Here is a 21,530-nt window from a genome sequence, read left to right on the forward strand (position 1 = left end):
TAAACTGAATTTCAACGTAAAAGAACATACCCTTACTGAACTGAACTGAATATATATACTCCACCAATTCAACCCGCTCAATAGTTTAATATAGACCATAATCGATAACCTTAATAGTTTTTAAAATTGTTACAAAATCAATTCAACTTAAACAAAATAACAAAACAAAACTATTTTATTGATCCCCGAAATCGATATTTTAACCCTCACCAAGTCACCAATGCCCATTTAATTTAGCCTCCAAGGCTCCAACATAAACCTTCTCAAGTCTCACTAATTTCATCTGCCCCTCTCCCCTACTTTTAAGTCTTTTGAGTGTGTCCAAAAAAGTCTAAAACCCCAGTTTTTCTCTCTCTAATATCTATACTATGGTCTAACTCTTAATACAGAAATAGTCAAGCATCAAAGTATATTAAGAGAAGGGAATTCAAGAACACACCCAACAACTTACTTACCTTTGTTTCTTTAAATTCTCTCTTATCTGCACTCTATAAAGATATAAAGTAAACTCCTCTAAAGAAACCTCCTTTTTCCCATTTACACTTCTGGTAAAGTTCTGCACTTTTTTTTTTCTTTTAAATAATTTTCTCAAGAATAACTTTGGTTGTGAATGTTCTTAGCAGCATTATTATTGTTATGTATTTTCAGCTTGGTATAATTTCAACATTCTATTCTTTATTTTTCAACATTTTTACATGCATTTTTATATTCTAATGTGATCTTTCTTTTTATATTTCTCTGATTTCTGCAATATTTTATACTGTTCATCTTGATTTCTGTTGTTTTCTTTCTATAAGATCTTACATGGGTTTATTGTATTCTTGAATTTCTTTTGCCCCAAATTATAAAAATGTTGAATTTTTTTAGTGGGAAATTTGGAAATTGTCTGAAAGATCTTATTTTTCTGGGTAGATTACTGTGATCTAAGAGCATTGGGCACATGATCTGTCTCAATTATAATTTGTCTTTTGCATGGTACAATTTGCCTTTTTTCTTTTTTTTAAAACTTTATTTAATTTTATTTCTTGCTTTCCTTTTAATATTTATCATATTTGTATTTTCTCGTGAATCCTGTGAAGCTTTTTCAATGGACTGTTTCATCTGTATGTGTCAGGTCAATTAGTATAAGCTACTCTCAGATTTAATTTATTTTTCAAAATTCAAAAAAAGGGTTTATTTTTAAATAGTAGTAGTGTTTAAATTGTTTATCTTTCTTAACTTTGTACTTTGATCGCTTTTCCAAGGGTTAGTAGTTTGCTGTAATCCTTTTTGTTATCAATATTAGTTCTATTCACTTTCCTTTTTCATCCGTTTTCGTGTTCTTCTATGAGGTCTTAATGTTTATCATATGTACTTTTTAATTCCGTCCTTAAAAAGAGTAGCAAAAAAATGATGAAGATTCATGTGATTTGCATAAATGTTGCAGATTTGATATATATATATATATATGTGGTTAATTATCGATTCGCCACATAGCTAAACGATGCGAAACGAGCTATGGTTTGCACTGCCAATGATTTACTGGAGTGGAAGGATTTCCCTAAAGGCCTTAGGATCCTTCTCCTTGATGAGGACACAAATTCTGCTGCTGAGATAAAATCCAAGCTTGAGGAAATGGAGTTTATAGGTTAGATATAAAATCCATTATCATTATACTATGTGCTACTTACTCTCTCCCGATTTAGTTGTCACATTACCAGTTCGGATCACACCATCAATAAACACGACAACTAATTTCAGACGGAGGGTGTAAATACTGATAAGAGTTATCTTGATTATTTTAATTTTCCCATCTTGTTTTTTTGCAAATATTTGTGCTACTATGGCTTAAAAGGGAAATTGCATAACAAACTTATCGAGTTCATTAATGAGTTAGTTCTATCTTATATGATCGTACCCTTAAATGGGTCAGTCCTTGAATTTTTCTTTAGGTATTAGTTGTAACAACCAACTTAATTACCTTGATTTAGTATTAAATTTCTTTTTTAAAACTTTGGGTTAGTTTGTTTTGAATTTTTCTTCATATTTAGAGTTTGCTACATCAATACTCATGAATGCTATAATGAGTAATTATTTTATTTGTCTTTGGTGAACAATTATTTGTTCAAACTTCGAAACTTTTGAAGTGAATGATGAAGTAAAGCTATCAATACATTGCACAAATGCACACCTTTCTGCTATCAATAAATGAACTGTATAAACTGCAAAGTCCAATTTTTTTTTTTCTTTGATTAGAAACATATTATATTGTGTGAAATATTTTGGTACACTTGTGCAAGATTCTTTTTTGTCAAATCGGTTAACTTTTATGTGAAATAATTTAATTTTTTTCCCCTTTTCTTTTTGAGTTTTTCTTCAAAACTATTGACAAAGTGCACTTGTTTCTGTCTAGTTATTGCATTTTCTAGTGAGCATGAAGCTTTAGCTGCTATCTCAGGCAAAACCGAGAGCTTCCATGTCGCCATTGTAGAGGTAATATATTATAAATGATGATATAGATAGCGGACTTGCATATTTAATTTCTGATTATTTAAATTACGAAATTATTCTTTTTAGAATTGTATGTATGTGATCTTGAAAAGAGCATTTTGGCTGTCATTTCGTTAAACAACTGCCCCATTATTCTATAATTAAACAAATTCTACGTTTGTTGTCTTGTTGCAAATGATTTGTAAGTGATATGTTTTTTAAATATTTTTTTATCTTATTAACAGGTGAGTATACACAATCGCGATGGGAGATGCAACTTTTTAGAAGCTGCAAAAGATCTTCCTACAATTAGTAAGCATACTTTATGTTGTTAATCATTTGTTAAATCTTTTGTTTGCCTATCACGGACTTGAACACGTGCGTGTATTCATTAAACTAATTAATTAATTGTATAAGTGATCTTTCTGGTTCCAACTTTGGCTTTATTACTTTCACTTAAAAAATAAGTCAGGAATCAAAAGATCAGATAAAACTCATAAGAGCAACCCGAGTTCAATTCACAACTAAAATAAGTTCAATTGAGTATAGATAATCTAAAAAACTCGTTTTTCTGGGTGAGTAGAACGAAACCTTCATCCTCTTATAAATTCATCACCGTTGGTCTATGAAGTATTTTGGTGAACAGAAAATGTTTTCTATTTGGCTAGGAATACAAAATTCAATTCTTAATGTGAAGTGTTCATTTTTTCCTGGTTACAGTGATATCAAATGAGCAATGCTTAAATACCATGATGAAGTGTATAGCGGTAATTTTTCTTATCAAACGTTATTATATTATCATGGTGGCTGCCTGATGTTTGCTTGTCTCAATTATATTTATCCTTCTGTGTTCATGGCAGCTTGGTGCAGTTGAATTCTTAATAAAGCCACTATCGGAAGAGAAACTCCGAAATATATGGCAGCATGTAGTTCATAAGGTCTATCAACTGTTCCCTTTAGTGACAAACATTATCAATGTGAAGAAGTATTACTGAAGTTTTTGCATATTGGCAGGCTTTTAATACTAGTGAAAGCACAAAGTCGGAATCACTCAAGTCTGTTAAGGAATTTGTAGGTTCAGTTTTGGAAATCCAGCAACAAAGTATAGCTACACAAACTCAGGTCTCTGAGGAACTGATAATAGATACAGAAATGGACCAAAATGATCACGGTCAATCAGCTGCTGGTGATAAATTTCCTGCTCCTTCAACTCCCCAAATAAAACAAGGAGGAAGATCTGTGGATGATGGAGACTCTCAAGATCATATGGCCAACAACTCCCCTGTCAAAGAGGGTGCGGAATTTGATGGGGAAAACAAATCTGTCGATAATACTAATAATGGCAACTCATTTGCCACAATGGAGGTGGATCCACTTCAGCCAACATCTGTGGTATCTATCAAAGAGGAAGATCGTAGTGATGGTTCTAGGGAGTCGGATAATCCCATACCTAAGAGCCATGGAAATGAGGATACTACTTATGTTGGTCCCGATAGTGGAAGCTTGAATAAGGATTCTAAGAATACACGTGGAACAAAGGGTAGCCGGAAAAAGATTAAGGTAATACTGATATAATGCAATGGCTTTTTTAAAAGGTTATATGACTTATATCTATATAACGAGTTTTTCTATGATCATGTGCAATTTGTAGGGAATTAGTAGTTCCATTTTTAGCATGATGATATATGTTATTCAGAATTGTATGTCATCTATGTACTCGAATCATTGGTTGGATAGGGTGGATTTATGTACTTAATCATTCATAAGGTCTATTCATTTCAGGTAGATTGGACACCTGATCTGCATAAAAAATTTGTGCAAGCAGTGGAGCAACTTGGTGTTGATCAAGCCATCCCTTCTCGAATTCTAGAGTTGATGAAAGTGGACGGACTGACTAGACATAATATAGCTAGTCATCTCCAGGTAAGATGCTCTCTACCTTTCTATTCAAGAGTGATGTATTCTTAGAGTTATGGTTTGGTGGCTAAACTTATTAATGTTATTTTGCAGAAATATCGAATGCATAGAAGACACATATTGCCAAAGCAAGAAGAACGCAGGTGGCCACACCCTAGAGATTCAATACAAAGGAATTACTACGCCCACAGACCAGTGATGGCGTACCCTCCCTATCACACCAATCACAACTTTGCATCCGGGCAAGTCTACCCCATTTGGGGACAACAGGGTTGTCAGCCTCCCGGCTTTCCAATGTGGGGGCCCCCAAGTTATCCTTGGCAGCCTGCTGATCAAAACTGGCCTTGGAAGCCTTACCCTGCGGTAAGACATACCTTGCATATTTTCTTGGAGCACCAATTGCTTCTAACATAACTCATACTTAGATTATGACACATTGCTAACTTATCTTTCTTTTTTGACTTATTTTGATTAAGATGCATGCTGATGCATGGGGTTGCCCTGTGTACCAAACACCTCAGTGCCCACCCTCGGCCTTCCCTCAAGTGAGTTCCATTTGTGTGTTTCAATTTTATCATGTTATAAAGGTTCCCTATAAATTCAATATCATATCATAAATTCATTCACGTATCCAAACATTAGACCAGAGTTATCTAATTATAAGGTTCATTTGACAGCAAGCTCAAGGGGCATATGGATTTCACAGTAGTCCTCATGAAAGCTATGGGAAGAATTCTTCTGATATAAATCCGGTAATTCAACCTTTCCCTCTATTATGCAACTTTCTTACTAATCTAATCTCTAATTGACATTTCTGCCTTGAATCTGTCTACAAGAAAATGACACTCTTGTCCATTATTCAACTTTCGAGGCCTTCCCGGGCAAAGTTGTCATTTTCTTCATTATCGAGTCATGATTTATATATTTTCCGAACTTAATCCTACCCCAATATTTGACCTCCAAAACCGTGATTGTTTTTCATGTCTTGTCCTGTTAGAAAATGTGTAGAATAGACATCATCTGTCTGAGTGTTGCCTTTTGATCTAAACCACAAATTGTCATCCTGTTTTTGGATATTTTTCTAAGCTTTTTTTCGATTGTTTGTAGTAGTTTTGGAAGGTATAATTCCTGTACTTGAAGTCCAACAACCAATACCCATCATTGTACCCTTTGAACTAGCAAGTGGGTATAATTTAAGACTTGATGTATTGTAGATCAGCAACAGCACATGCTGAATTTATACTAGGACAATAAAATTGGTCCTTCATATAATACACGGATCATCTATTGCAACCCCAAAAAAATGCTACTCGTACGTATATTAATGTGTAAATTTTATACAACCTTGAAAACTGATTATCATTCATTAATGGTCCCTTCAACACTATCTTGGTAATGTGGTCCTTTAAAACCATTATTATTCAAGCTTTCCTATATAAAATGAAAATCATTATGTAATACTCCATGTCCGAACCTCATAATCATGTACTATGTATATTTGTACGTAGTATATGACTTTATCTTACAAAGTTAACTATATGTCTGTCGTTTTACTCCATTCTCAAGAGGGTTAATTGTATGCGTAGCTTACTGGAGCGCGGACTTTCTTCATAATACTGATGTCGATTGTAGAAAAATTGGTAGCTGGCTAAAATTGACTTGGATTAGGGTATATAAACTGATGTGACAATCCAAGTATTATAACTCATAACAGTATCTAAGATGGTGGGTGGCCCATGATCATTTTACTTAAGAATTCTAATTTACTACTTCGTGTATGATTACTTAAATGATATAATTCCCCTGGATGAATCTAATGATAATAGTGTTGTATGCAGAAAGACGAGGTAATCGACAAGGTGGTGAAGGAGGCGATAAGCAAGCCGTGGTTGCCACTACCAATAGGGCTAAAGCCACCATCAACTGATAGTGTACTAGCTGAACTCTCTAGGCAAGGAATTTCAATCATACCTCCCCACATCAACGGGCACCATCCATGCTGACTTGGCACATTAATGCAAGAAGGGCCCATGTAAGGAGGATCTGATGCTGTCAAACAGAATAGCACAGTTGACAAGTGTCATGGTCCCCTTAGTCGCCGATTTTTCCTAATCGGGCGATCCAGGTTCGCCCACGTATGCAACCTTAGAACCACAGAGATATTAATGGCTGTAAATAGAGCTGACATGAATTTGAGTTGATGATATTGGGGTGGTGGGTAGGTCATGGAAAAAAAATTATATGATCAGATTGATCATAATGGAAAAAGAAATTAAAGGGGTGGTGAGTGTGAATGTGATGGGTGCATCATTGTTTCAATGTTTGTTGTTTCTTGTTGGTGGGATGAAAAAGGGTCCTACAGATCTGATGGAGAGTACTATTTTCTGAAGGAATTGTCCCTTAATTTGTAGGACTAGTGATAAAAAATTTTCCCATTATAAAAACTTTTTATCACAGTAATAATAAAAGGTAGATAGCTTTTGAAGATTGCTCATGTCTTCTTAGATATGTTTTTCCATGTGCTTTATTCTTTCTTACACCATGTTGTGAAATTTGTGATTGTGGTTCTTGTCTATTATACATCCAGTGTATCATGTTGTGAAAAAACCGTGAAAAAAATTTACGTCTTCTGTTTTTAGTAAGAAGTTTTGACTTTAGTAGTATTCACATAAGTGACTTTGGGTTTCTTATGTGATATACGGAGTATATACTTGAGAAAAATATAGGCAGGGTCTTGTTAGATTCGTCTTATGTGAATTTTCCAAACATAAGCTTTTTCCATTTTTTTTTTTTCTTATGGAAAATCAAAGATATTATAATTTGAAATCATGCCTTGACAAATGTGTGAAGAAACGAGCTAATTAAAATGAAACTGAAAGAATATGTGGAATATTTTCCTTGATTATCTTCATTGAGGAAGTCCGAATATATACAAAACAGCTAGCCTATTATTAGGCGTTAATTAAGCTACTTACAAGGTAACAATATAACAACTTTGACTATACAGTATATTCCATATATATCCTATATTTAACACACCCCCGCAGTCGAAGCGGTAGGGCCATGGACAATGAGACTGTCCCTAAAATCCTCAAATAATACTCGGGGAAGACCCTTAGTAAAAATGTCAGCAATTTGATGGCGTGAAGGCACATGAAGCACCCGAACCTGACCCCGAGCAACTTTTTCTCTGACAAAATGAATATCCATCTCTATATGTTTTGTACGCTGGTGTTGAACTGGATTACCGGACAAATAAATAGCACTCACATTGTCACAATAAACTAAAGTAGCCTTTCTAATCGGACAATGTAACTCTAAAAGAAGGTTCCGAAGCCAACACGACTCGGAAACAACATTTGCCACCCCGCGGTACTCCGCCTCTGCACTAGATTTAGACAATGTGGGTTGGCGTTTAGAAGACCAAGACACCAAATTGTCACCCAAAAATACACAATAACCAGAAGTAGAACGCCGTGTGTCGGGGCACCCACCCCAATATGCATCTATAAATGAGACCATAGTAGAAAAGGATGATGGATATAAATGAAGGCCGTACTCTAAAGTACCCTGAACATACTGAATGACCCTCTTCAGAGAAGACATATGATGTACTTTGGGATCGTGCATATGTAAGCACACCTGTTGAACGGCATAAGAGATATCGGGCCTAGTAAAGGTGAGATATTGTAGAGCCCCTGCAAGACTCCTATAGAGAGTAGGATTATCAAATTTAGTACCAGATGTAGCACTAACCTTTTACTTAGTATCCACCGGAGTAGATGAAGGCTTACAAGAAGACATCCCTGCTCGTTCAATTATCTCCTCGACATACTTCCGTTGGGAAAGAAACATACCTCCCTTAGATCGAGTCACAGCAATACCCAGAAAATAATTCAAAGGACCGAGATCCTTCATGGCAAACTCAGAGCTAAGAAGATCCATGATAGAACAACGGAGAGTATCAGACGAGGCAGTGAGAATTATATCATCAACATAAAGTAAAATGTATGCCATATCAGACCCTTTACGATAAATAAATAATGAATTATCCATTGTGCTGTTAGTAAACCCAATAGATAAAACATAATCCGCAAAACGCTTATACCAAGCTCTAGGGGCTTGCTTAAGTCCATACAATGACTTACGCAAGAGACAAACATAATCCGGGCGGTCACGATCCCTGTAACCCAAGTGTTGATGCATATAAACAGTTTCCTGCAGCTCACCATGAAGAAAGGCATTTTTGACGTCCAATTGATGTATTGGCCATGCCTTTAATAAAGATAGGCTAAGAACAGTGCGGATAGTAGCCGGCTTGACAACCGGGCTAAATGTCTCACCACAATCAATGCCAACCTGTTGAGTTTTGCCATCACCTACAAGACGGGCTTTATGCCTCTCAAAATCACCATTAGATTTGACTTTGTGAGTAAAAATCCACATAGACCGTATCACATTCACATTATGTGGACGGGGCACCAACTCCCACGCCTTATTTTTAATAAGAGCACTATATTCATCATCCATGGCCATTTTCCAATTAGGGTCACGCAAGGCGGCAATTGGACTACGAGGAAGAGGAGATCTGCTAACCTCGGTGTGCATGGAATATTTCTTGTTGGGTTTAAATATGCCATGCTGACTACGGGTCACCGTAGTGGGCTGCTGTGGATGTGTTTGGGCCGTGGGTGGAGCTGGAGCAGGTGTAGGTGTGGCGGGCTGAGAGTGGGTGGACAGAGGAGTAGAAAGGTGTGGGCCAGGTGACAAACACGGGTCAGCTATAGGGGAAGCAGACCGTGTTGGGCCTGGGGAATGTGGAGCCGTGGAGCTGGACTCGGTCTGGGCTGGAGAAAGAGGAGGCGTAAAAGTGGGCTCAATGTGGCCTGGAGAAAGAGAGTCAGCGGAGGTGGGCTCAGGTTGAAGATTGGGCCTTGGGGAATTAGGCTCGTGTGTGGGCTGCTCAACATGTGGGTGTGGCTGGAGAGGTGGAGCAGTTTGGTGTAATTGATGGATTAAATATGGAGATAACCCATCATCTAGAAAATCATAGGTATGTGTCTGCGGAGTATGAAGCTTTGCAAAAGGAAACACTGTCTCATCAAATAACACATGACGACAAATGATGATTTTACGTGAAGATAAGTCAAAACATTTATAGCCACGATGATTGGTTGGATATCCTAAAAACACACAAGGGGTAGACCTTGGTTCCAATTTATGAATGGTAGTGGACGGAAATAAAGGATAACACAAACACCCAAACACCCTAAGATGAGAATAGGAAGGAGTCCTTTGATATAAGACTTCAAGAGGAGACTTTTTACCCAATAACTTACTCGGAAGAATATTAAGGAAATAGGTTGCCATTTGAAGAGCATGATGCCAAAAGGAAGGAGGGAGAGAAGCATGTGCAAGAAGAGTCCTAGACATGTTATTAATAGACCGAATTTTCCTTTCGGCCTTCCCATTTTGAGAAGAAGTATGAGGACAAGAAAGACGGAAAGACATGCCATTAGTCTTACAAAAATCCCAAAACGGACCATTATCAAATTCCCTCCCATTGTCACATTGGACGGTTTTTATTTGTCGCTCGAATTGGGTTAGAATATGAGCTTTAAACGTCAAGAATGTGGCATATACTTCTGATTTTCGGGCTAATGGAAAAGTCCATAGATAATTAGAAAAATCATCCAAAATTACCATATAATATTTATGTCCATTAGAACTCAAAATAGGAGACGTCCAAAGATCACTATGCAAAATATCAAATGGCATCAAAGTATTATTAGAAGAAGGAACAAAAGGCAACTTAATATGTTTTCCGAGTACACAGGAGCCACAAAGAGTAGAACTAGAAAGTCTATTACAATCAATGCATTTATTTTGCCTAAGCACATCTAAAACAAGAGTTCCCGGATGACCCAATCGATCATGCCATAGTTTAGGAGAAATAGCGGCAAAGGTAGAGGGATATGCTTGATTGTTGTAGGAAGAGGTAAAAGGATAAAGATCGCCCCGACTCTCACATCTCATGATTGGCTTCCCCGTCCGAAAATCCTTCACAGAAAACCCAAAAGGATCAAACTCAACTGACACAGAATTATCGGAAGTAAACTCCTTTATATATTCCATATATATCCTATATTTAACAGAAACAAAGAAAGTATAATCTCTAATTCTCTATTTTATAAAAATGAGAGTGCTTAGGATGAAGGGGATCTATTGTTTACCATGAACAAAAAATTTAATTCTTTTATAACAGACAAGTTGCATACTTTTTTTTTTTCCTTCTCTAATCTCTCAAACAAAAGGAAAATAAAATAAAATAAAGGTTTGCAAAGCTTTTTATGTGGTAAAGATAATAAGGCCTTGTTTGCTTTACCTTAAAAAATTATTAAGTAAATATAATTTCATATCAGTAAAATTAAGTTTAGTTCAGAAAAAATAATTTTAATTCAATCAAAATCGACAACTTAAAAGAAGAAATGTGACAAAGAATCAGTAAACATAATTTAAGTTTAATTAAAAAAGTTTCAGTTCACTAAAAATAATTTTGATTTAGCTAAAATAAGGTGAAGTGAACATGGCTAAGTTTAGATTTTTCATGTCATTCTGCAACCCATGAACTTTTGGACTTTTGGTTCACTTTCTTTATTGGGCTAAGCCCAACTCAGAATGGTCCTTTAATTGTTACTTGCTATTTAGTAGTTTCCACCCATCAGCCCATTTCAGTGAGGGATGGGTTTACTAACTTTATCCAAAAAAAAAAAAAACTCTTAATTCTTAATGTGAGGCCCATATAATTATATTCTCACATGGGCTAAGGCTATGCAGCTATGCCCCTATCCTTAATTAGATAAGAGTTTATTCTTCTCGTCTAAAATAAGGTGTTTATGATAATCTAACGAGTCAATGTAACCAAATTTAAGTTGTATTTTAATTTTTACAATAATATTGTAGGGACGAGATCATATTAGATTCACCTAAATCCACCTAAGTTGTACCTTCAATTCTAGATAATTCAAAAACATTGCATACAAAATGAGTAAGGATGTTGAAGCTTGATCAATTCAATGTTTAAGGTTGTAGTGTAGAATATGCCATATTATTATCAAACTATAAAAGTATACTGATTAAGTGTCCATAATAAACCAAATCAAATAACGTAACAAAATATGAGAATTATGATAAAGGTAAATATAAATAATTCGATTTTTACATTAAGTGCCCTCCTCACAAGTGGAAATCAATACGAAGAATTACTAGAAGCAACTATTGTGACGACACCGCTAGATGTATACTATAAATACAAGTAATGAATTGATAATTTAAGGGCCTGTTCTCATTAACTGAACCGAACTGAACTGAACTGAACTGAATATTTTATAAGAGAAGGAAATTAGGAGCTGAGCTGAGCTGAACTGAACTGAACTGAGCTGAACTGAACTGAAATGAATATTTTATAAGAGAAGGAAATTAGGAGCTGAACTGAACTGAACTGAACCGAGCTGATCTGAACTGAACTGAACTGAGCTAAACTGAACTGAACTGAACTGAACTGAACCGAGCTGATCTGAACTGAACTGAACTGAGCTGAACTGAACTGAACTGAGCTGAACTGAACTGAACTGAACTGAACTAAACTGAACTAAACCGAGCTGATCTGAACTGAACTGAACTGAACTGAGCTGAATTTCAACGTAAGAGAACATGCCCTAAGTAGTTGTAATGGTGTACGTGTAAGTGTGTAACCTTATCCTGTTCCTATTAGTTAGCACTTAGCAGTATCTCAGCATGTTACTTACATGTCCTCATTGAAGTTGGATTCCAGTTTGAACTTGCGAGCAGCTCCAAGGGCAAGCTAATTGCCAAATTAGCTTGCCATGCCACTTAGGATTGCAAAGCTATTCTTTCTTCTAGCTAATTCATACCACAATGGTTAGGCTAATTAGCATTTAGATTTTTCAGCTTTATTTTTTAAATAATTAGTATTTTATTAGAGACAATTAATTCTAAGCTAATTAGCTTAGTTAAGCTAATTTGCTTGGCATTAGCTTGGCCAAGCTAATTATCAAAGTATCCTCCAATGGTTTGGCTATTAGCTTGAAAATTATTAAAATTGCAAGCTAGTTCCTAAAAGCAACCATTGGAGTTGCTCTAAGTACCCAAATGTAGGTACTGAAATTAGCTTTTTTTCTTTTTTCTTGTCACCATGGCCCAATTAAAAAGAAAAAAACTAATTTAAGTACTTTTGTCAATACGATGTGCTATTTTTTTTTTTTTTTTTCAGAGACGGAGTAAGTAGAAAAATGTTGATTAGACTTCAACCCTGACGATTTTTGTTTAGTCTAGTGGTATTTGCAGCATTGTAGGACATGGTGGAACTTGATAGTGAAGGGGGATAACCGGATAATGGTAAAGGGATTCCCACCTTAAAAGAAATATATTTAATGGAAATTGACACAAGGTTGACGTTGAAACAGGCCCGTATTTGAGCCGGGGCAGCCGGGGCGACTGCCCAGGGCCCCAAAAAGTAGCCCAAAATGTTGTTATTATGTAATTAAATGCAATTAGAATCAAGTTGTTTACATTTGTCTTGCTGGTCAGCATTAACAAATAGAGCAGGCTTTTTGTGCAGTCTTTCTTTTTGTCAAATACACTGAATAAAACATTTTTTTTTTTTTTTTTTTTTGAGGAGCTGAATAAAACGTTTTCTTTATTCCTTTTTCACTTTCTTCATTATCAATCAAAAATATAATTTTATCTCTACATTATCTTATGAGAAAAAAACATATTTTTCTAAAAGACCCATGCTTAATGTTAGTAATAATCAATTTAGTTTTGAAATGCTCACTATATCATAGTGTTGTTTTGACTAAGTTGTATCCGCACAAATTTGCCGTTAATTTAGGTATTTTATGTATTTATTGTTTTCAATTAGTTATGATATATCATATATGCAATTGTGCATTATATTTACTTAGTACAAAATATTATTTATACTTAATACAGTATATATTAATATATAGTTGGACTATATGATTTTTTTTTCTTTCTAAAATAGCGAGCTAGCTAAAAGTAAATTATTTATTCAAAGTAATAATCCTACAATATCAAAGTAAAAAAACTAGATCGAGAAATGAGAGGAAAAAAAAGCTACCACGTCAATTGTTCCCAATTCAAAAGCCGACTATATTTTTTCGACCATACAACGGCTTATTGTTTACAACCCCGAAAAGATGATCATTGTTTACAACCCCCCAAAAAAGTAGGATTTCCTAGTGACAACTTATAAGTGGTTTTCTCAGTTCTAATTCTAATCGTTCCCTACATATTGTAGAGAAAGTTAGTGGGAAAGATAGTTATTAGAGTGGTTACTCAACTTACTTTTTAAAAAATAATACGGAGTACTTCATAGTAATAAAATTTGAGAATTAGATACATATAATTAAAATGGGGCCCCAATCTATTAATTTGCCCTGAGCCTTCAAAATCTCAGAAACGGCCCTGCGTTGAAATGTGTATATATTTTTTTTCCATTAGACCAAGTTTTATTTTATTATTATTTTACAACAATACTAGACTAAGCTTAGGTTGGTAATATGATGTATTGATATCAAAGTGTACTTTTATTGTTTCAAACAGAGAGGCTAGAAAGTAGAAAGTATAAAGTTGTATTGACATCTACTCGTATAAATTTAATAATTAGAAAAAACTAAGGAAAACCTATTAAGTTCAATGTGTTCTACTCACAATATATGGGGAACCATTCCAAAAATTTACACATTTTAGACTTTTAATATTACTTATATAATTAACTTTGATGATCGTTAACACAATAATATATTCATGTCGAATTATGTTAATTTTGTGAAACTTACAATATAAAATCCTTTAAAAAAAAAAAAAAAAAAATTACAAACCAAAAGCTAAAAACCAAAATTTTGTTGACTTATATAAATAAATAAATAAAAACCATATAAAAAAAGCCATAATGCGCCCAAACGACGCCGTCCATCATGTCATCTTCCATCCATAAAGCTACAAAACTCGAGCACCTAACACCAAAACACGTCGTTTAAACACACACCTCACTTAAATTTCCCACTATATCCTTCATCCCCATCCTCATCACTTCATCTTTATAGGGGCAAAAATGTCATTCCATATTAATTTAGTTTTCTCTATCATCGAGGATTATCACCAGCTAGATATAGCAAAAAAGTTAAAAACTATTTCCACTTTTTTCTCTCTCCTCAAAAATTCTTTACTTTCTCTCTCATCGAAGAACTCAAATTATCAAGCTTTTTTATTTTCTTGTATCATCCCGATTTCTTCAACCTGTAAGTATAATACTCTTAGATTCTTCAACTAGTTTTTTTTCCGCTTTTTTAAATTTTAATTATCCTGAATTTATTTGATTTTATTATTAATTCTGATTAGTTTGATCTAATTTTGATTTAGTTTTCTTAATTGTTTCACATAATTACCTTACAAAAAATAAAAAAAAAAACCCCTTCAATTCACTTTATTTTTTCAAATTTGATAATGTTGATTTCTGATTAAATTTCCCATTTTTCTTGCTATTATTTGCTATTTATGCTGATTTATTTGGCAATTTTTCTGTAGTTTAGATTAATTTGTGTTATCTATTGTTGTTTGAGCTCTGGATTAATTCTACAATAATAATGTTGATTGCAGGAGGCGATTTTGTTGGATTGGTGATTAGAAAGAAGGTTTATTGTAAATTATAAGAAATGGGGTGTCAAGGGTTTTGGGGGTGTTTGTTGAAATTATTGAATTTTTTGATGACCCTTGTGGGGTTGGCAATGGTGGGATATGGGATTTACTTGTTTGTAATGTACAAGCAAGCGTCACCGGATTCCGGTCCTCCACCAGTTAGTCCTGATGAGCCACTGATTCAGTTCGGTCGCCCTTTGATCATGTCTGTATCGTTGTTGTCGAATAACGTTTTCGATAATCTTCCTAAAGCTTGGTATGTATGTTAGTATCACTGCTTTGCTAAATCATGTTTGTGGTTGTTATGTTCATAACTTTCTAGTTCCTACATTGGTGTGCTTTAGTTCTTGCAGGTTTGTTTGTTCTTGCTTAATGCTAATGCAAATGTCTACCTATTATTTGGCTGTGGTTGTGAATTTGTGATGAAGTTTTAAAATTTTAATCACAGAAAAGAGATATTCAGACTAAATAATCGGTGTTCAGCTGATATGACCTTATTTCATGAGAGGGTATTTGGTTAGTTTTAAGAGGACTAGAAGAATGTCGTTGTTTGAACTAGAGTAGTTGTGAATTGTGGAGGAATTTATTAAGGCTTTTCTGGTGAGGGTCACTGAATTTTGTATTATTTCTCTCTTCATCGCAGAAGGCAAAAAGCAATTTTCTTGGGTAAAGACGTGATCACTAGATATTAGATATGTCTTTGGCCAAAGTTTTTAAGGTTGATAAATGATAAATTCATGAGGCAAACATTCTGATTCTTGCTCCCTTTAGATGTTTCATTAATTTCAATGCACACCACTACCCCCCGGAGGAAGAGAAAAGGAAAGAGAAGTGTATAAATAGAAAGCTTTGTTGTCTAGTGTCCTCCCTGAGTCCCTGTATGTTGATTTCTTTTTATTTCTTAGACTGTGTATATATGATTGATGGTAGATTGTTAGATTAGTTTGCTAGTAGAAAATTTATCAACATTTTGCAGATACATCATCTAAACTAGAAAATCGTACATATATTAACAATTTTACCTCACAACATTGATGAAGACACATGTTACAAATCTCAAGGTCAAATCAACTGGATATCTTCCTAGAATTTACCTCCCAAAGAATTTTGTAAATTGGGTTTGCACAAAGTTTTGTTCATTCCTCTCTCCTTTGTCTGGTTCAAGGCTAATTTCATTGCAAGTTGTAGCTTTATTTTATTAGAACTTTATTTTCTTCTTGCCCTCTTTGCTGGAAACCAGTCAAGCACTGCCCTCCAGGAGACTTTTGCTTACAATTTTTAGTTCTCCTTCAGCCATTGTTGGTTTGATCTGTCTTTATTGTCTATCTGAGACCTATAGAAGATTTAGTTTACATAACATGATATTATGAATTTAGATGCCTCTTGCCCACTAGTTAGTCGGTAATGTTATTGTGCCCGGTGGCATTGGTGTTGTTCCTGCTGCCTGTAGTCCTTTATCCTATCAGTTGTTTGCATTTTTCCGTTGCTGTCTTCTGGTGGCATGATCTGCCTCAATTTTACTGTCATATGTGGTACTTTAATATCAGCAAGGCTACTTTTGTTGGTGCTGAAGTTGTGGGCCTATCCTGGTTCAAAGTTGTTTTGGCTTTTGCATTTTAATTGTCTACTTTTATGCATCTATTCCTATATGTTGTCAGTTACTTCGTTTCCCAGTTCCTTATAAGAGTAATAGACTGCTATAACTGTCTTAGGATTCTAAGGTGGGTGTGGTTTCCCCTTTGCTGGAGGTCTTGGGGTTCATCTAGCTTTAGATGCAATTGTAGATTGTAGCATAGATATTTCTTGTTACTCTCCTGCCCCATGATAATAATTACTTCATTTTTCATTGGCGTTCATACATTTTGACTATGGTGATCATCATATTCTTTCCTTATTCCTTCCATGGTAAAGAAAGTTCTTTCACTCCTCTTGTCTCACTACATGGATCCACCCACTTATACTACTTTATATATATATAATTGTAGTTATGTCTAAAAAATTCTCATTGCTACCCAAAAAATAAAAAATGGACTCACTTTCCATAAATTTTCTCCTTTACTTGAAATCTGTTTCTACACTAAATATGAAGAATGGAAGATCAATTGGAAACGGAGGGAGTATGAAGGGGTGGCTTGAGTTTTGATGATAGTTTCCACAATGAGACTAGAGTTAGGGTTTCTTTGTGCTTCTTCCTATATTCATGATTGTACCTCAATGCTGCTTTCAGTTTTGGGAATTCTGTTACTTATCAAAACAGCTAAAGTATATTATGAATATAGTGTGAATGGGGCAAATTAGTTGCCAATGCTCAAGTATGAGCTGATAAGATCTGTTTTCCATTGTATTATAGCAACAAAATCTTAAGAGGGGGATCACTCATGTGGGTTAGTCACTTAGTCCCACTAGGTGATACGCTAATGATTAGTGCTAGGAAACCCAAACCTATGCCTTTGTTTATTGCAGATTTTAAGCTTAAAAATGATGCCATTATTTATTTATGATGATTATGTCTGCATGATAGCCCAAGCTCCGAAGTACTGTGCCATCACTTCTGGGGCTGTGGAGCATTCATTATTTATATTTAGTCCAATTAATAATCTGGAATCATCATTGCAAGCATTGATGTGCATTGCTTTCCTCCTTTATCCTGTTTGTTGCTCATGTTCTTTGAATGTTATCTATTATCTTGCAGGTTCATATACTTATTTATTGGTGTCGGAGCTGTTCTTTTTATTATATCATGTTTTGGCTGCATAGGAGCTTCGACGAAGAATGGGTGCTGTCTCTCTACTGTATCCTTGTAAATTAATTTTTAATATTTAAATTTTTAGGACTCTATTATCTAACTGATTAACATTCTTTGATCCTATTTGTGTTGATTTCATTGGCGAGCTACCTGTTATCATCTAGCTGGTTTTATGCTGCTTGGACTTCTTGTTTGGCACCAAGGGCTTATTTGCCAGGACTGGGTTGATTTAATTTCTTTTTAATTCCGGTTCTGTATATCTTATTACCTCACTATTGTCTATTGGGTGTATCTCTCAATTTCTCTCTCATTACTTGAGTCAATATCATCCTGGCACCTTCACATTTTCTGTGTATTCATCCTGGTACCCTATTGTATGTGTTCTATGCATAACCTATGCTAAGTTACAATAACAATCAACTCAATTTAATTAGTTTAAAAAATGTAACTAGTAATATTAGTATGAAAGATGAAAGTCCCTCTCATTATTTTAAGTATATAGTCCTCTAATCTGATTTGGATGACAAATGTCGTATTCCTTAACCATACATAGTATGCTGTGTTCATAATTTTGTTGATTTTGTTGGAGCTTGGATGTGCAGCCTTCATATTCTTCGACAAAGATTGGGATCATGTAAGTGCTCTTTATATTGATTTCATGGTAATGAATACTGTTGTTTATTGTCTGAACTAACCCGTGTCTTGCTTTTCAGAAAATCCCCACTGACAAAACTGGAACCTTTGATATGATTAATGACTTCCTGGACGATCATTGGTCTATTGCCAAGTGGGTTATTCTTGGGGTTGTTGTTTTTGAGGTAAGTGCTTCAATATATCAAAAACTTTTCTTTCAAATGGAACTCTTACAGCTTAAACTTTATCTCAAAATAGCAATGGTGTGTGGTGGGGTACATAGGAATACAGGAACTAAACCTATAAATTATTGAGGGTATTTTGTGACATGGAATGTTTATTAGTCCAATTTCCTATGAGCCCAAATTTTGTATGCAGTCAATGCAGATATGCTATTTTGCTTATACTTATTTGTCTTTCGAAAGTGATAACCTCTGTGTACACATCTCCATTGTATAAAAGGCTCAAGGAGTATCAAGGCGTTTCAGACTTTCCTGCACCTAAGGCGTGCCTCATTGAAGTGAGGCGCATATAATAGACAATATAAAAAAAAAATTATGAATGCGCCTTATCAAAATCGCCTCACCTCGACCACTAAAGGCGCAGGACCCCTAACGCCTTGCTCCTCTGCGCCTAGGCATATGCCTTTTCAAAGACTGCACAACTCTAAAACAAAATGGAGGAGATAAAGAAAAGGAAAAGAAAAAGGTAAGCATAATTTTCTGGATAAGTGGTTAGCAAGAATGTGCCTCTAGTGGAGAGAAATTGAGATGACTAGTTGAATATGAATTGTTCTTCAGTCACAGTGCTGAAATTCTCTGTTGCTTGTGAGATTTTGGTTTTGCAAGTGGTACAGCCGAGAGAAGTGAATAAAATGAGAGGAGTCATAAGATAACTAAGTAATACTGAGAGTCTGAGATGTGAGAAGTACTATTTATACATGCCAGGTAGCTTTCATTGTTTTGTACCATCTCACAAGTTTCAAACTCTTTTGGGCTTAAAAAACGCTATGGCCTATCAATAAGAAGAGATGGAGAGTATCATGTAGTGGATTGAATCTTCTAGAACTACAATGCTACACTCCTGAAATTGCTTGTGAGATTGGATTTTGCACTAAAGAAAAAGGACAAGAGAAGAGATTTGAACAGGAGGGGCACACAAGGCTGTCAGAGGAAAAAATTGAGATATGCCTAGTACATACTAGGAGGGTATACTCTGGTATCTTCGTTGTTATAATTGTACTATAATATGAATTACCAACTCTTTCGAGCATAACAACAGATGAACAAAGAGTCTTGGTAACACTTAAACTCCTTGATTCAGTCATGCTACATCATTTTGGGATCGGATGCCTGACATAATTTCAAACATGTTAACTGAATCGAACTTGGGATGATTTGAAAGGTCGATTGGGTATTTATTCTGAAAGAAGTTAATGATTTGGTACCTTAATTTCTGATCAGAATTTCAAGTTTTGGTATAGACTTGGACATCCCTGCTGATGTATTCTGACTAGAAAGTACAAACGGCTGCCTAATGGTGTTAGTAATGTTGCTAATGTTACACTTGTTAAATTTTTTTGCCTTGTCTACTACTACGACCTTGACACCCACATGTAGGTGGCTGAAGCTGAATGAGGACTGTTAATCATTTAATTCATCTATGTATTAGGGATTTAGGGGTAGGAATCAGTGATCATTAATTTGAGCTAGTAATTGACTGAATAGAATTCGAAAACTAGTTTGTTTGTTTAAAAAGCTCAGATCAACGAGGGCCATAGGCTTTATGTTCAAGCACCCTTGGGTGCTCCAAGTGTTGAAAATATTACGAATTACTGTTATTATTATTTTATATAGTATAACCTTTTCTATTCCATGCATTGATGTTTTGAATTTTTCTAATTTTCCAGGCAGCATTGTTCTTGTTAACTGTCATTGTTAGATCAATGAACAGGCCTGCTGATTATGACAGTGATGAGGAGTTCATCAACCCAAGGCAGACTGTTAAGCAGCCTCTTATTAACAGGCCACCTCCTGCAACTGGTGTACCTGTTACTGGCTCTGCTGACCAGAGGCCCGGCAGGAATGATGCTTGGAGTGCACGTATGAGGGAAAAGGTGTGACTAAAAATATGCCTTTTGCATGCAGAGATTTTCCTTTTAGATGTATTCTTTATATCTTTTGTTCCTTTTTCCTCATTTTTCTATCTGGAATGATTGTAATCCAGTATGGGCTTGACACTTCGGAATTCACTTACAACCCATCAGAGTCAGGCCGGTACCAGCAGCCGGCTGGCCAGGCACCATCAGAAGGAGGCCGCTGCTCCATCATGTAAAAAAGTGAAGCATTGTTCTTTGTTGCTGAGCAAGTCTGGCATATTACCAAAATTGAGATCCTTCAAGAATGGTGTGAAAAGCTCCCATTTGTATCAGGGCAAAATCAACTTGACAAGTTTGGTGTGTAAAATTCACATTTTTCAGGTGTTTTTTTCCTCATCTGATTTTACCTAGACCGAGAAAATCTTCCTTTCAGTACAGTTCATTTGGTGTAAAATGTGCACATAGTTGTGTTATGGTCCCGTGTTTGAGTCATTACTCACTTCTAAGACTTCTGATCCTTAACTAAACGTGAAAGTTCTTTTTTTTGTTTTTTTACGAGTAAATTTTTGCAATTCTGTTGGTTTTGATGGCCTGCAGAGGCTTATCTACCGGCTTCTTATTCTTCCTCGATCATGGTCGGTTGAACTAGTTTTCGAATATTTGATGATAAGTAGAATCCCCACCTCGATGATGGATTGATGGATTGCCGCACCACAGCACTTGAATGGGATGTTATTATCGGGAATCCTTAATAGATAATTAGATATGCCTTCCCCCACACAATAAAGGGAGAAAAAACCCAAAAAAAAAACCCAAAAAAAAAATAAATAAAAGGTCATAAGAAAATTATTTGCTCCATAAAGTATTAGAAAGGGATGCTTCAAAAAAAAAAAAAAAAGTATTAGAAAGGGACTTTTAATTTCA

General features: G+C 35.2%; 2 protein-coding genes across 3 annotated transcripts; both read left to right on the plus strand.

Annotated features, from left to right (window-relative positions):
• The first annotated feature begins 252 nt into the window (after positions 1 to 252).
• LOC145593700 (two-component response regulator-like APRR2) lies at positions 253 to 6,873 on the plus strand. Of its 2 annotated transcripts, XM_081650026.1 has the most exons (12): positions 253 to 548; positions 1,427 to 1,627; positions 2,393 to 2,472; positions 2,715 to 2,781; positions 3,190 to 3,236; positions 3,330 to 3,407; positions 3,484 to 4,029; positions 4,252 to 4,392; positions 4,480 to 4,749; positions 4,863 to 4,931; positions 5,064 to 5,138; positions 6,225 to 6,873. In XM_081650026.1, exons 2-12 carry the CDS (start codon positions 1,498 to 1,500, stop codon positions 6,387 to 6,389), a joined length of 1,668 nt encoding a protein of 555 aa, XP_081506152.1. In that variant the 5' UTR covers positions 253 to 548; positions 1,427 to 1,497; the 3' UTR covers positions 6,390 to 6,873. The 2 variants fall into 2 exon arrangements, with proteins under 2 accessions (XP_081506152.1, XP_081506160.1); XM_081650034.1 differs by lacking the exon at positions 253 to 548 and having other exon boundaries at positions 597 to 1,627.
• Positions 6,874 to 14,577: 7,704 nt separating this feature from the next.
• Positions 14,578 to 21,174, plus strand: LOC145593715 (tobamovirus multiplication protein 2A-like). The gene is made up of 7 exons (XM_081650044.1): positions 14,578 to 14,732; positions 15,091 to 15,385; positions 17,822 to 17,921; positions 18,429 to 18,509; positions 18,589 to 18,693; positions 20,418 to 20,624; positions 20,735 to 21,174. Exons 2-7 carry the CDS (start codon positions 15,147 to 15,149, stop codon positions 20,840 to 20,842), a joined length of 840 nt encoding a protein of 279 aa, XP_081506170.1. The 5' UTR covers positions 14,578 to 14,732; positions 15,091 to 15,146; the 3' UTR covers positions 20,843 to 21,174.
• Positions 21,175 to 21,530: the final 356 nt, after the last annotated feature.

This window comes from Chenopodium album, chromosome 2 (assembly GCF_948465745.1).
Source record: "Chenopodium album chromosome 2, dcCheAlbu1.1, whole genome shotgun sequence".
Lineage (NCBI taxonomy): Eukaryota > Viridiplantae > Streptophyta > Magnoliopsida > Caryophyllales > Amaranthaceae > Chenopodium > Chenopodium album.

Excerpts from the sequence above, each read along its gene's own strand:
- LOC145593700 (XM_081650026.1), top strand. The coding sequence starts at position 1,498 with ATGGTTTGCACTGCCAATGATTTACTGGAGTGGAAGGATTTCCCTAAA. Across the intron at positions 2,473-2,714 it reads TCCATGTCGCCATTGTAGAG|GTGAGTATACACAATCGCGA; the intron begins GTAATATATTAT and ends TCTTATTAACAG. Across the intron at positions 2,782-3,189 it reads AAAAGATCTTCCTACAATTA|TGATATCAAATGAGCAATGC; the intron begins GTAAGCATACTT and ends TCCTGGTTACAG.
- LOC145593715 (XM_081650044.1), top strand. The coding sequence starts at position 15,147 with ATGGGGTGTCAAGGGTTTTGGGGGTGTTTGTTGAAATTATTGAATTTT. Across the intron at positions 15,386-17,821 it reads GATAATCTTCCTAAAGCTTG|GTTCATATACTTATTTATTG; the intron begins GTATGTATGTTA and ends ATTATCTTGCAG. Across the intron at positions 20,625-20,734 it reads GTGCACGTATGAGGGAAAAG|TATGGGCTTGACACTTCGGA; the intron begins GTGTGACTAAAA and ends ATTGTAATCCAG.